General features: G+C 50.6%; 1 protein-coding gene across 5 annotated transcripts in view; it reads left to right on the top strand.

The window, feature by feature from the left end:
- Positions 1-16,144, top strand: part of CCAR2 (cell cycle and apoptosis regulator 2) — a 399,374-nt gene that overhangs the window by 250,413 nt on the left and 132,817 nt on the right. For all 5 annotated transcript variants that reach the window (XM_078666278.1, XM_078666280.1, XM_078666281.1 and 2 more), the window contains one exon: positions 3,128-3,251. In XM_078666278.1, coding sequence (XP_078522404.1) covers positions 3,128-3,251 — 124 coding nt within the window. The remainder of the gene's footprint in view (positions 1-3,127; positions 3,252-16,144) is intronic.

The following is a 16,144-nucleotide window of genomic DNA, read 5'->3' as shown; positions in this document are numbered from 1 at the left end:
GTTCACATCTAACCATATTTGGACGACTGGCTAGTGAAAGCGAAGCTGATCACTCAGCGCATGAAGATCAACAAGATTATACAAGCCCCTACACAAGCTAGGTTTCTCCGTCCGTTTCGAAAAACCGGCACAGAACTCAGACTTGAAAGTATTCATGTGAGCTGTCCTGAACTCTCAGACTATGAAGCCAAAGCCAGTAGACAAAAGGGTCAAAGCGATTGTGGAGCAGAGTCTCCTCCAACAGAAGGAGGACCGTCTGACAATTGCGGAAAATGATGAGCGTGATGACCTCCTGCATTCTCCTGGTACCACATGCAAGATTACTTATGAGACCATTCCAAGAATGGGTCCAGCAACAATGGTCAGACATCCGGGAGTTGAGACAATCTAGTGGTTGTTAAAGACCAGGTTCAGAGAGCAGTGCAATGGCGAAACCTACTAAATATCACAAACCATCAACTCCCTCAGAGTACATCACAAAGGGTGCATCCCATAAAGGAGCTCACATGAACAAGTTTAACGTCAGAGGCCTCTGGAACTCCGAGGAAGCATTGCAGCACGTAATTGTGCTGAATCTCAAGACAGCCTTCCGAACTTTCACAGAAGGCATTCCAGAATAATCTAACAGGAAGTACATTTCTAAATCAGACGAACACAACCGTGTCCTAGCTAAATAAACAAGGAGTAACAAGGTCCTACTATTGACCTTGGCCCAGGACATTTGGAGGCAGGCAGTAAAACACAGGATATCTCTAGTAGCTATACACCTACCGGGGAAACACCTCACCCAATGGAGAGCTAAAACATGAAGTGTCCACGCAGATCTTCCAGATATTTGGACTTTACAAGTAGACCTACTTGCAACACACAAGAATGCAACATGCCAAAACTTCGCATCCAGGTTCTACCATCCAGATCCACTGGATAATGCCCTGTCGATAAAATGGTCGGGGACATTTGCTTACGCCTTTTCACTAATGGCAGTGATACCGTAGTGCAGGGCAAAGTATTTCAGCCTAATTTTAATAGCCTCACAGTGGGCTTGACAGACATGGTGTTTACACCTCATGAAGATATCACAAGGACAATAGATCCCACTCATAGCACACTTGAGACCTACTGACAATGCAGGCCAACTCGCTATGGCACCCGGAACCAGACACACTCAGTTCAGCAGCATTGCTCCTGATGACGTAGTTAGGTCACCTCCGTTTTCCAAGGAGAGTTATCTAGACCCTGACAGAAGCAAAGTGACCAAAATAAGGAAATGCCACAGCAACAAGCGGAAGAGATTTGTACATTGGTGCAACAAAGCAGGGAAACAGTGTGGGCATAGGATGCCACTGTCAATAGATATGTGATATACCTTCTAGACAAGCACCTTTCTTATGCCTCTGTCAAGTTTAACCTTGCGGCCACTGTAGCATACACAAGAGGCCTACTAGGGAGAATTTCTTTCACCTCGCCAGTGGTAAAATGCTTCCTTTATGGGGCCAAAGATGTCACCTCCAAGGAGCTCACCCAAATCCACATGGAACCTGAATGTAGTACTAACACAAATGATGACATCACCCTTCGAACCAATGCTAAACGCACGGCTCAAATTCCTAACTCTTAAGACTGCATTCTTCATCACTATCCACTCACTAAGGAGGGCCAGTGAAATACAAGAACTCTCCACCCTAGGTCCGCATCTTCAAATACATAAGTGAGAACAATCCCAAGGATCATACCAAAGATGATATTGAAATTCCATGTTAACCAGGCTCTCCACTTACCAACCTTTTTTTTAACAACTGAAGATGCAAACAGAGAAGGCCTTGCAAATGCTGGACATCCGAAGGGCAATATTGTACTACGTACAAATAACAAGGAGAACAGTTACGTTTGCACACGCAAAAAGGGGCTACCCTGTTACCAAAGGAGCTATCTCGAGATGCCGCATGGACATCCACATCAACGGAGGCAGGAGTGGGACAAAAAATGCTATACAATTATTTGTAAACACACACTCTAGAGGATCCAGCTAACCCACAGAAAGAAATACAGCTTTATAATCAATGCACAGCATGTGAATGTAGAAAAGATTCCCACTGCAATAATGAAGAATTTTCTTGATTCACATGCACCCCACCCACCATCACTAATCGAGGTGTATTTATGTCAAATGTCAAAGGTTCTTATATAGCGCCTTATCACCGCAAGGTCTCAAGGCGCTTGCTTTGGGAACCCGTCCTGACTTTTCCCTGTGAGATAACCCCTACTGGGCATCCCCAAGGTGAAAGCCAGGCATCCCGCCGCGGAGGGGCCGTAGTGGAGATTAAGCAAGCTATTGCAGTTGCAGAGTGTGAACCTCTGATTCGAGTAGGCACCGAAGCGAGAATTGTCGAGTCCGTGGACATTTGGGCTCAAGACCCTGCCGCGTCGGGAATTGAACCCTGGTCCCGGGTCTGACCTCTGCTTCAGGGTCTATCTCCTCTAACCAGTGAGCCACACTTCTCCACAAAGTCAAAACAGAGAACATTAATGAAGATTAAAGAAAACAAAATATCACATTGGAAGGAGAAAAGGGAGATTAGAGACTCAAAAAATGCCGCTTGCATCGACGGATTTCCGGGGCATATTTTTGACGTCACTTAAGGAGGGGTTTTGGGCCCAAATGGTGGTCGATACCTACAAAAAAGAGACTACAAGGAGACGATTTCGGACCCAATCACTGTTATTTCTGTTCCTGTACTGGGCTGCTTGTGTTGCCAATTTGTGGGTACCTTAGACCTGTGTATACCAGTACTCTGAATCGCCTTATAGTTGCTAAAGGAATGATTTGTGTATGGTTTTAACTCAATTTGGTGCCACCTGTCTTGCCAGAGGGGGCAGACTTTTCCCATAATTTGTAATAGAAGTACTCTATAGCTTAAGCGTAGCTAATTTTCGAATGTTGCTCTCCAAAATGGCATTTTGTGGCCTGGAAAGAGATTGAAAATTCACATTGAAAGAGCGCAAGAGCATGGGCTGGAAAGCACAGGCATAGATGCATTGAAATAGAACAGAGGGAGGACAGGCATAACTTGAAAGGCATTCCATGCATAGCATTGTGGTAGTAAACTCTGTATTTTTCCCATGGCAGGTGAGGCTGATGGTAAATAAGGTGGTTCCTCGGTTTGTTTGTAATTACCGAACTCTGAAGTACTGTCGCGAGGAAGGTATGGATGGCACCAGCCCGGAACAAAGTATGGAGAATCATTTCTTCAGTAAGTTAAGACATGACAGTCCTCCTCTACAGTGGGAACTAGTGCCAAGCTTAGTAACTCCCACTCTTCTTTGGTGCCTGGGGAGTAGTAATAACATATGCATGTACTAAAGTTTTTTAGTATATGATCTGCAGTATTCTTTTTCAACAAGAAACTGTGAAACATTATATAAATATAAAAAAGAAAGTAAAAGTTGATGCCATATTTAAAATCATTAGAACAGTATTTATGTGATGCATCTTTAGATCTCTTGATTTTCAGACTTGACTCTACTGGAAATGCAGTAAATGTACCATACAAGCATACAGTAATGTATCTTGGACGCTTTTCTTTCATGGGTATGCCTCCCTTCGGATATAAATGCTTTAGAATCTCAGGTCACTTTTTGGCAGTGTTTGGTTCATCTTTTATATCCCTAAGAGAAGTTTTAAGAGTGCCTTTACTTTTCCAGGAATATGTTTTTTATAACATAGTCAAATCCTAATGACAGGCAGAATTTGCATGCTCTGCAATAACTGGTTTGATCTCCGATTCAAATTCTTGCCTTCACTCTTAGATTTTGTGCGTACCTGCTTTTAATGTCTTATTAAAAAGCTTTAGACATGTAATTAACCTAATGGGTGGGTTTGACTTGTATTAATCCAAGAAGCAGAATAAAGGGCGTGGAGATCTGCATCTCCTCCCCACCCTGGGAAAGACGGCTCTACCTATCTGTCAGTGATTCTCTCTCACTACCTCCATCACACTCTGTTGTACACTGACCATGCATGATTTTTGCAATATTTTTTTAACCACTTTTAAAAAAGTGGTTGAAGTAAAGAAACATGCCTGTCACAAGTATGAAACTGGGTAATTACTTATATCAGTAGTTTTGCAGTGTGGTTCTTTCTAGATTCACGTGCTTTGCATCATTCCACTGTCTAGTGGTTGAGCCCAGAAATAATGATTTAGTAGAAGTTGTTTTACCTTTTTGGGCATCGGCCATAGGGTCTATGATGTTGAGGGTATGCCCCAGAATATTCCAGTGCTTTGCCTTCATCTTCAGGTTCTTTTTTTGCTCTTTTCCCCTATATATATATATTTTCTCTTTACCCTTCACGAGGGGGATGGAAGATAAAATGCAACTCTAGAAGGATTTCTCCCTGGAAGTAGCCAGCTTTTTATGCATAGTGAATTTCTTCACTATGGAAAGCCGCACCTCCTGGATTTGCCAATGTCTCCCCTTGGTGACTGGTACACTCAATGTAATAGTCTTATTTGCATAGATTATATGGCAGTGTGGCCTTTTATAGTGGTGTGTGTGAGGAGTGGTGAGCACTGAAAATTTCTGAACGCTTCTTGTCCCTCCTATGCTTCTTTTCTTGCTTCGATGTCTACACAATAGTGTTTAGTGAATGTGTGTAGGGTGTTGAGTGGACGAAAAAAAAAGCATAAGCCTATATCCCTGGTCAGTTCAGAAAGTGAATTTCCTTGTGAGAGTGGGGTTGATTAATACAGCTTTGGAATTGTTGGCAGTTACTCATAAATCTGTCTGGTGATCCCCATTCTGCAAAAGTGTTTTCTACATCTTTCTGTTAAAGTTCTCTTGCGGGAAGATATGCCTATTTCTCTGCTTAGTCTGTTTTCTATTTTGGGCTTTCTTAATAGATAAATAACTCACTTTGACCTCGTTATTTATTGCCAATTTCCATATTTCCTGTGCTCGCTTTGACAGGGTGTATGCTTGCGATCCCCTCCATTCTGGTGAAAAATCGCAGTTGTATTGCCTGTTTGTATCAGAATGTGTTTTTAAAATTTGTTTTGAAAGATATTCGCACTAGAAAAGCAGATTTGCTCTAACGTGTATGTGTTAGATGGCCTCTTTGCTCTACTGACCTTTTATTTGGAGTCCTCTTTTGTATTCACTATAGATTTTGGGCAACACATCCCTTGTCACAGTCCTAGGGGGAAGTGTTGTGCCAAATAGTATTCCCGTAAATGTGATGTCCTTTTGTCCACCATTGTAACTCTTTTAGATCCTGGCTTGTTTCAACCACTAGATCGGTCCTCTTCTTGTCTTGTGACCATTGTCTCTTTCGCCATATATTCCCATCTGTAATCTGCCATGGGTTATTATTGGGCTACATGAAGTTAACATGCCCATAATCTCATCACTGTCTGAGACGCTGACGTCTGGTACAGACAAATCTGGTCCCCCAACCCCACCCCTAATGCAAGAATTCCATAATCCCATCACTGTCCTCAGTGTCCAAAACTGTGAAGTCTGGTAAAGACTAATCTGTTCCAGCAGTGGACGAATTCTCTTATGCAGCGTGAATCTTTCTGAATTCACTATGCTGTGCATGGTCCCACCATCTAGTGGTTTGGTCCGGAATCGTATTTCTTCTCTTTTTTTTTTTTTCTTCTTTTTTTTGTGGCTCAGGTGGGCGTCGACATGCACCATTTGGTGTCTTTTGTGACGTTGACGCACTTCCGGCTGTAGCTCCCACCTTTGGTCGCCATCTTCAGTTTCTTTTTTCCGCTGTTGGTGACTAGATCGTCACGGAAGAGTTCAGAAGCTTTTGAAGGAGGAATCCGCGAAAATCTGCAAAAAACAGCAAACATTGGAGAATTCAGCACACTGACTGCAGGCCGGACAACCGGGACGACGAAGAGGGCAAACACCAAGAACTTCGATGTCCAATGGAGGATTTGCACACCGGGGGCTCCCTGAGTGCTGAGATGGACAAAACTCCATTCAAATTCTTCAACAATTGCCACCACAAGTACACGCAGAAGGACCAACACCCAGTTTCCAACCTCTGCCTGCTGCTCGATCATCGAAGCGAAGACTGCAACGCCTGCTCAGCGTTCACACCCACGACCCTCAGAGTTCGGGAGAGGCAGCAAAGGGCGAACTACAACATGCAGGGGCAAGGACCACCCCCATCGCTCCGAGACTTGGGCCTCTCCAGTGGGGAAGAGGACAATATCGCGGAGGGACTAGAAGACTGCACGGTCGTCGAGACCGATAAGAAGTCGGCGAAGGAGGTAAGAGTCGTCGACCCAAAGACCCCTGACCAGCGCTCAAGAGTGATGCAAAGTCCTCGAAAGGGGCGCTGCTGTCAACTCTCGACACCCGCAGCTGCACCCCAGGACAAACAGCCCAGCGGATCCTTCGAAAAAGACTCCCAGCCGGCAAAAAATCTGGAGAAACTTAGGTCGCCGAAGCCCAGTCCAGCCCAGAACCGCTTGACGCCGAGGGAAAAAAGTTAAAGGCAACTTCGAGGCCAACGTCCGCGAAGCGTCCGAGCGCTCAACTCCAGACAGGCGGCTGAGATGGAGAAAAAGAGGAGAAGGCTTGAGGCCGAAATGGCAAACATCCTCCAGCGAAAGAAGGATTTCGACGACCGGATGAGTCGGTACACCATCCCTTCGAGGCCCGCAGCCGAAGCAGAGCTCGAAGAGGGGGTCGAGGACCCATATCTGCCGAAAATGCCAGAACCTACCGAAGAGTTCCTAGATTACTTCGAGGCAGAAGGCGAGGAGGATCAACAGACCTACCAGGACTCGACATCCTCAGAGGCGCAAGACCTGGAGTGGCAGGATCTCCATGTCGATAACCCAGAAGAGGGTGTAGAATCATATCCATCGAGGCCTTTGCCGCCGGACCACATTGCCATATACATTATGGTCATAAAGAATGCTGCAGCCACTTCTGGAGTGAAACTAGAGGAGGAAAAGCCCAAAGCTTGTTTTCTCCTGGAAACTCTGCTTCCTACACAGACCAGGAGCTAATTTCTATCCATGCTCCAAAGTGTGCTGGACCAGGGCCGGGATGCCTTCATGGAGCCAGCTAAATGTAAGTCAGTGACTCCAAGGACAGAAAAAAAATATTTCCATTCCTCACAAGACCCAGCATATATTCAGGGATCAGTACCTGCTGACTCTATAATAGCATTGACCGCTAGAAAGCGGGCCAACGTACCCACTAACTCTGGACCACCTCCAGACAAGGAGAGCAGGAGGATGGATCTCACAGGAAGGAAGATGGAGAGGAGTGCGGCGATTCAATGGTGCATCGCCAACTCAAATGCCTTAATTAACAGACTTGGGAGGAAGTCTGCTCATACATGTCCTGAAACAGTACCAGCAGAGGGCACACCACCTTGTGATAGAAGGCAAGAACATGGCCAACACATTCCTGAAATCGGCCCTGGACGCAGCGGAGACATCCAGTAGGCTTATGATGATTGGGATTATGGAGAGAAGGCATGCCTGGCTGAGGATCTTGGGCTTCAAGCCAGAAGTCCAAAATAACTTCCTGAACACACCCTTCAACGGAGAACAACTGTTCGGCACTCAAGCTGCAGTTCAGGGGGATGAGAAGGGACACTCCCTCAAGGAGACCAGCAGGCAGAGGAAACAGCCAGCTGGAAACATCACATCAAGCCTTCCAACAGACTCAGCAGCCAGACATCAGCATCCCACGACTGGGAGATCAACCAGCAGGAAGAGGAGAAAGATTCCAAATATGGGGAACACTTCAAATAGAACTATTTGCAACTCACCAGAATGCACAATGCCAACACTTTGCATCCAGACAACCAGACCCCCGGTCTCAAGGGAATGCGCTATGGATAATTTTTTCAAAGACATTTGCATACGCTTTTCCCCCAATACCACTGATACACAGGGTACTCAACAAATGCAGGATCCGCAACATGACACTTATTCTGATAGCACCTCAGTGGGCCAGACAGTCCTGGTTCTCACAGATAGTAGAAATAGCACAGGAAGAGACCGCCGAGTAGGAGCCTCCGAGTAGTAGCTCCCGGTTTTGGGATTACCTTTTGGTAGATATCCCTGTTTAAACTGCCCCACCGGCGTGCCACCTGGATCCCACTGCACAACGCTACGACGGCACACATCTAAAGAATATATTGGAACCTTTCCTCACCTGATAAACTGCTCTCCGTGACGACCAAGGTGCACAGCTGCACTACCTGAACTGCCAGGAAGGCGTCCTGTCCATCGCTGCGCACCCAGGGCTCTTGGTTCCGCTCCATCGATGTTGGAGCGTGCTGGGGACGTGTCACCGTGTCCGGGAGCAGAACGCGTGGATGATATGGAGATGCTGACCGAAAAGCGCCAGCAGCCCTGGACAGCAAAAATGATGGACATCAGGCGCTATGACTGACCCCAGCCCCGAGCAGTACTATGGTAACGGACCCGTCGGTCAACCCTTGCACTCTCATCGGACCACAGGTCTGCCATTCCAGAATGCGGGTCAGACCGGGAGGTCCGCTGTGCACCTCCCTGCTTGTACGACGGATTCCAGCGGGAATCTGAGGCAGCCGAGGCGGATCGCGCCCGCCGCCCATCTGCCCCAGAGATCCGTCTGCCTCGGCGGTTTTGGTGGAGACACGACTGGAGTCGGTGGCTGGGCGAGGCGGGAGCTCCTGAAGTCGGGCAGTGACATTATGAACCAGGAAGCTCTCCATTGCGCCCCGGGCTCCGAATGCCACGGAGGCTTAATAAAGAAAAAAAAAGGTACTGAGGCCCATCTTGAGCGACCTGCCCCCACAACAACTGGGTGAGTCATGAAATGCTTTCTTGTTTAAGACTGTAACCGAGAGAGCTGTGCCAACATCTCCGAAGAGCTGCAAAGTAGTAATAAAAAGAAGACTAACAGAACCCCAGCAGCGGCCATCTTGGCATGGGCACTCAACCAATTTCCCTCCTAAACGCCCCAACTATACTCTAGGATGGCACAATATCAAGATCTACTGTAAATGTTTCTCAAATCTCTATGGCCATAATGTTGAGTTAAGAGAGGCAAGGCATCATATGTCCTACTGTGAAGCAATTCTAAGTGAGGCAATGTAGGAGGGTGGATACCGGACTATGGTTACCCCAGACTTTTTGTCTAGTGTTTAGCTGGTTTTCGACTTAGTTGGCCTGGGATCCTGCTAACCAGGGCCCCAGGCTATCTGCTCTCTCTTAAAATGGACTCCATGCACCCTAGGTGCATAACCAAATTGGTACTGGACACCTTATCAGACCCTGTACAGTGCACTATAGGTGCCCAGGGCATAGGTGCATCCAAGGCCTACCAGGGGCTGAAGCATAGCTTTTGCCACCCCTGGCTGGTCCTTAAATTGACACAACTGGCTGAACACTCAGCTGGGGCAAGGTGGTGTAATCACCCCTTGCTTAGATATAGTATACCTATGTCTAAACCTATATCTGGACACATATATACCTATCAGCCACTCCTATAGCAGGCCTTAACAATCCCGGAGGCAGAGTGCTTGGTTTTATGTGAGATAGTGCTCTGGCATGAGCTGAGCCTGTCTGCAGCTTGCGGGACCCTTTCCCTATAGCTGTTCCAGAGATACTGCCATACCATATACTCTTAAGTGCATTATAATCCTCGCGGTTAATGCTAACTTTGGTTTGGCTTTATCAAAACATGTCGTGTTTGGTGTCATACACTTTGGAATACTACCCCCTCGCCAGTTCTGGCGACGGGGGTAGCATTCCACCCTTCTAGAGGGAGAAGACATGTTACTTGCTGCAAATGCGGTTAATCCTAACCAGAGCCCCAGCATCACAAAATGGATGCTGCTGCCACAGACACGAGTCTGGCCTCCTGCTGCTGACCGATACTCGACAGAGGAGGCTTGATCAAAGGTTCTCCTGTCACAGGGAGGTGTCACACCACCCCAGACAGGAGATAGTGGATTGTAGCAGGGAGGGTTGAATGAAACTAGACACTGTCTGGGGCGCACAAGGTGTCCCTGGGCAGATTCCAGTCAAACCGGTTCTGGGGCACTCCAGCCCCAGTCCTGGCGGCAAACTGGACAAAGGGAAAGGGGTGTAACCACCCCCTTCCTGGGTCCCACCCATAGGAGGGACCTAGCAGGTAATCCAGCCCCCAGATTTGGAATATAGGTGGGAGCAGTGCCAATGCACATCAGATTATCCTGACTGAAACTTATGAAACGAAACTCTGGACCCTTCGACATCCCACTCGACGTGGAAGACTGAAGAATCTCCTTTGTGGTCAAGGAGTGACCACCCTGTGCAAACAGGCACCATCCAGCACCTCGACATTTGCTTTGTTGCAGTTCCCGCCGGAACTCGAGCGACAGAGACTGACAAGAGCCAGCTATCATGACTTCCAACAGCCCGATCCACAGTCCATGCAGAGCTGGGACCCGTGGAGGCGACCTGAAGCGTGGGTGCGGCCATCTTGAATAAACCACGAAGCGCTGACCGTGCAGCACCCGAGGCTCCCTCGACGCTGTGCATTGGAGTGTGAGAAGCTCCAGCCCCGAACAGCTTGTGCACCGAAGCTCACCCCTCCACACTCGACGAGTGCTGCGTGGGGCCCTTTTGCATTTTCCTGCTCGACGCGTTGGTCCGGTCGCTTGCCCGTTGGCTAGTGGCCCCAGAACCGACGAACCCTTTAATTTACACAGCTGGTCTGGTTGCTCCAGATTGGCACTCGCTCCCCTGAAAAGGAGCACCCGCTCTGACCTTGCTGGTCCGAGTGTTAAGCCTTCTTCGAATCCTGCGTGGGTTGCCTTTGCCAAGGTTTGTTGACTCCGATCCGGAAGCCGACACCGCCGACAGCGAGAGCCTTTGTGGGACAGCTCATGATCCACTCCAGGACATCCTCGGTGCCCCAGAGTCCACGTGGTAGCGGAGACAAGGCACCCGACATCGACCTGATTGCGCCCGACATTGCCTGGTTCCTTCCTGGTCACTGCCCAGTGACCCAGACTCTGTCTCCTCTGCTTTCAGGTACTCTACAACTTTGATCCACCTTTGGATCGCACCGGACACTTCTCTTCTGGACGCCTGCAGCATCTTCATCTTCAGGCACCATCGAACTGCGTGACCAAACCCGACACACTTTGGCACCTATGCACCCGCTTCCTGTGGGTGAGGTAACTTACTAGCGCCGGTGTTCTTACACTGGTACACACCTCTAGTGCCTAACTCTAAAGTTTGGTAGTCCTAGTCCAGTCGGAAGACTCCTTAATCTGTAAAACGATAACTTTTACGCACCATTGACTTTACATTGGTGCATGCGTGCACTTTCCGCACTGCACCCGAATCCCGCGGGCTAATCCCGTCCTAACTGCTGTTAGTCCAGTGTAGTCCCAGCGATTCCCAAGGCCCCAAGCCTTACCCCCGATCGATTAGTGATTGTTATACCACTTTTTAGGTCGAGCTGACGTTAGCATTCATGCGAAGCATGAATGCTGTCAGCTCGACAACTAATGTGATCCGTTTTTAGGAGAGTGGACACCAAAGTGTTACGAGCGTTTTCAGTGCCGGATTTCACCTCGGGAGCGCGCAGCATTGTCTGCAGTGGCAGTGTCAGTTTCGCTTTTTTATTACTTTCGTTTTTCCCGAGGCTGGCTGAGGCTGGCTTGGAATGAACAGGCTTGCCCCCGCGCATGCGCAGAGTAACTCACAGCCCTTGTTTATATTTGTTTTAGTTCCGTGATGCTCCGATCTTTGCCCCTTCCGAGTGGAGCTTCCGAGTGGAGCTTCCGAGTGGAGCTTCCGAGTGGAGCTTCAGAGTGGAGCTTCAGAGTGGAGCTTCAGAGTGGAGCTTCAGAGTGGAGCTTCAGAGTGCAGAGTGGAGCTTCAGAGTGGAGCTTCAGAGTGCAGAGTGGAGCTTCAGAGTGGAGCTTCAGAGTGGAGCTTCAGAGTGGAGCTTCAGAGTGCAGAGTGGAGCTTCAGAGTGGAGCTTCAGAGTGGAGCTTCAGAGTGGAGCTTCAGAGTGGAGCTTCAGAGTGGAGCTTCAGAGTGCAGAGTGGAGCTTCAGAGTGGAGCTTCAGAGTGGAGCTTCAGAGTGGAGCTTCAGAGTGGAGCTTCAGAGTGGAGCTTCAGAGTGCAGAGTGGAGCTTCAGAGTGGAGCTTCAGAGTGGAGCTTCAGAGTGGAGCTTCAGAGTGGAGCTTCAGAGTGGAGCTTCAGAGTGGAGCTTCAGAGTGGAGCTTCAGAGTGGAGCTTCAGAGTGGAGCTTCAGAGTGGAGCTTCAGAGTGCAGAGTGGAGCTTCAGAGTGCAGAGTGGAGCTTCAGAGTGGAGCTTCAGAGTGGAGCTTCAGAGTGGAGCTTCAGAGTGGAGCTTCAGAGTGGAGCTTCAAAGTGGAGCTTCAGAGTGCAGAGTGGAGCTTCAGAGTGGAGCTTCAGAGTGGAGCTTCAGAGTGGAGCTTCAGAGTGGAGCTTCAGAGTGGAGCTTCAGAGTGGAGCTTCAGAGTGGAGCTTCAGAGTGGAGCTTCAGAGTGGAGCTTCAGAGTGGAGCTTCAGAGTGGAGCTTCAGAGTGCAGAGTGGAGCTTCAGAGTGCAGAGTGGAGCTTCAGAGTGGAGCTTCAGAGTGCAGAGTGGAGCTTCAGAGTGGAGCTTCAGAGTGCAGAGTGGAGCTTCAGAGTGCAGAGTGGAGCTTCAGAGTGGAGCTTCAGAGTGGAGCTTCAGAGTGGAGCTTCAGAGTGGAGCTTCAGAGTGGAGCTTCAGAGTGGAGCTTCAGAGTGGAGCTTCAGAGTGGAGCTTCAGAGTGGAGCTTCAGAGTGGAGCTTCAGAGTGGAGCTTCAGAGTGGAGCTTCAGAGTGCAGAGTGGAGCTTCAGAGTGGAGCTTCAGAGTGGAGCTTCAGAGTGGAGCTTCAGAGTGGAGCTTCAGAGTGGAGCTTCAGAGTGCAGAGTGGAGCTTCAGAGTGCAGAGTGGAGCTTCAGAGTGGAGCTTCAGAGTGGAGCTTCAGAGTGGAGCTTCAGAGTGGAGCTTCAGAGTGGAGCTTCAAAGTGGAGCTTCAGAGTGGAGCTTCAGAGTGGAGCTTCAGAGTGCAGAGTGGAGCTTCAAAGTGGAGCTTCAGAGTGGAGCTTCAGAGTGCAGAGTGGAGCGTGGAGCTTCAGAGTGGAGCTTCAGAGTGCAGAGTGGAGCTTCAGAGTGGAGCTTCAGAGTGCAGAGTGGAGCTTCAGAGTGGAGCTTCAGAGTGGAGCTTCGGAGTGGAGCTTCAGAGTGGAGCTTCAGAGTGGAGCTTCAGAGTGGAGCTTCAGAGTGCAGAGTGGAGCTTCAGAGTGGAGCTTCAGAGTGGAGCTTCAGAGTGGAGCTTCAGAGTGGAGCTTCAGAGTGGAGCTTCAGAGTGGAGCTTCAGAGTGCAGAGTGGAGCTTCAGAGTGGAGCTTCAGAGTGCAGAGTGGAGCTTCAGAGTGGAGCTTCAGAGTGCAGAGTGGAGCTTCAGAGTGGAGCTTCAGAGTGCAGAGTGGAGCTTCAGAGTGGAGCTTCAGAGTGCAGAGTGGAGCTTCAGAGTGGAGCTTCAGAGTGGAGCTTCAGAGTGGAGCTTCGGAGTGCAGAGTGGAGCTTCAGAGTGCAGATTCAGAGTGCAGATTCAGAGTGCAGATTCAGAGTGCAGATTCGGAGTGCAGATTCAGAGTGCAGATTCAGAGTGCAGATTCGGAGTGCAGATTCAGAGTGCAGATTCAGAGTGCAGATTCGGAGTGGAGCTTCGGAGTGGAGCTGAGCTTCAGAGTGGAGCTTCAGAGTGCAGAGTGGAGCTTCAGAGTGGAGCTTCAGAGTGCAGAGTGGAGCTTCAGAGTGGAGCTTCAGAGTGCAGAGTGGAGCTTCAGAGTGGAGCTTCAGAGTGCAGAGTGGAGCTTCAGAGTGGAGCTTCAGAGTGGAGCTTCAGAGTGGAGCTTCAGAGTGGAGCTTCAGAGTGGAGCTTCAGAGTGGAGCTTCAGAGCGGAGCTTCAGAGTGCAGAGTGGAGCTTCAGAGTGGAGCTTCAGAGTGGAGCTTCAGAGTGGAGCTTCAGAGTGGAGCTTCAGAGTGGAGCTTCAGAGTGGAGCTTCAGAGTGGAGCTTCAGAGTGGAGCTTCAGAGTGGAGCTTCAGAGTGGAGCTTCGGAGTGGAGCTTCGGAGTGGAGCTTCAGAGTGGAGTGGAGCTTCAGAGTGGAGCTTCAGAGTGCAGAGTGGAGCTTCAGAGTGGAGCTTCAGAGTGCAGAGTGGAGCTTCAGAGTGGAGCTTCAGAGTGCAGAGTGGAGCTTCAGAGTGGAGCTTCAGAGTGGAGCTTCAGAGTGGAGCTTCAGAGTGGAGCTTCAGAGTGGAGCTTCAGAGTGCAGAGTGGAGCTTCAGAGTGGAGCTTCAGAGTGGAGCTTCAGAGTGGAGCTTCAGAGTGGAGCTTCAGAGTGGAGCTTCAGAGTGGAGCTTCAGAGTGCAGAGTGGAGCTTCAGAGTGGAGCTTCAGAGTGCAGAGTGGAGCTTCAGAGTGGAGCTTCAGAGTGCAGAGTGGAGCTTCAGAGTGGAGCTTCAGAGTGGAGCTTCAGAGTGGAGCTTCGGAGTGCAGAGTGGAGCTTCAGAGTGGAGCTTCAGAGTGGAGCTTCAGAGTGGAGCTTCAGAGTGGAGCTTCAGAGTGGAGCTTCGGAGTGCAGAGTGCAGATTCGGAGTGGAGCTTCAGAGTGGAGTGGAGCTTCAGAGTGGAGCTTCAGAGTGGAGTGGAGCTTCAGAGTGGAGCTTCAGAGTGGAGCTTCAGAGTGGAGAGTGGAGATTCAGAGTGGAGATTCAGAGTGGAGAGTGGAGCTTCAGAGTGGAGCTTCAGAGTGGAGCTTCAGAGTGGAGCTTCAGAGTGGAGCTTCAGAGTGGAGCTTCAGAGTGGAGCTTCAGAGTGGAGCTTCAGAGTGGAGATTCAGAGTGCAGATTCAGAGTGCAGATTCAGAGTGCAGATTCGGAGTGGAGCTTCGGAGTGGAGCTGAGCTTCAGAGTGGAGCTTCAGAGTGCAGAGTGGAGCACTCTACAGCACCCCGCACTCTACAGCGCCCCGCGCTCTACAGCGCCCCACGCACTACAGCGCCCCGCAGCGCCCTGCACTCTACAGCGCCCCGGGCTCGACAGCGCCCCGCGCTCTACAACGCCCCGTGCTCTACAGCGCCCCACACTCTACAGCGCCCCGCACTCTACAGCGCCCCGCACTCTACAGCGCCCCGCACTCTACAGCGCCCCGCATTCTACAGCGCCCCGCATTCTACAGCGCCCCGCACTCGACAGCGCTCTACAGCGCCCCGCACTCTACAGCGCCCCGCACTCTACAGCGCCCCGCACTCTACAGCGCCCCGCACTCTACAGCGCTCCGCACTCTACACCGCGCTCTACAGCGCACTGCACTCTACAGCGCCCGCACCGCAGCCTACAGCGCACCACAGCGCCCCATACTCTACAGCGCCCCGCACTCTACAGGGCAACGCGCTCTACAGCGCAACACACTCTACAGCGCAACGCACTCTACAGCACTCTACAGCGCCCCGCACTCTACATCGCCCTGCACTCTACAGCGCCCTGCAGCGCCCCGCATTCTACAGCGCCCCGCACTCTACAGCGCCCCGCACTCTACAGCGCCCCGCACTCTACAGCGCACCGCACTCTACAGCGCCCCGCACTCTACAGCGCCCCGCACTCTACAGCGCCCCGCAGCGCCCTGCACTCTACAGCGCCCCGGGCTCGACAGCGCCCCGCACTCTACAGCGCCCCGCAGCGCCCCGCACTCTACAGCGCCCCGCACTCTACAGCGCCCCGCACTCTACAGCGCCCCGCACTCTACAGCGCCCCGCACTCTACAGCGCCTCGCACTCGACAGCGCCCCGCATTCTACAGCGCCCCGCACTCGACAGCGCTCTACAGCGCCCCGCACTCTACAGCGCCCCGCACTCTACAGCGCCCCGCACTCTACAGCACCCCGCACTCTACAGCGCTCCACACTCTACAGCGCTCCGCACTCTACACCGTGCTCTACAGCGCACTGCACTCTACAGCGCCCGCAGCGCACCGCAGCGCACTCTACAGCGCACCGCAGCGCCCCATACTCTACAGCGCCCCGCACTCTACAGCGCAACGCGCTCTACAGCGCAACGCGC

This window comes from Lissotriton helveticus, chromosome 11 (assembly GCF_964261635.1).
Source record: "Lissotriton helveticus chromosome 11, aLisHel1.1, whole genome shotgun sequence".
Lineage (NCBI taxonomy): Eukaryota > Metazoa > Chordata > Amphibia > Caudata > Salamandridae > Lissotriton > Lissotriton helveticus.
This window is presented reverse-complemented; position numbering and strand designations above follow the sequence as displayed.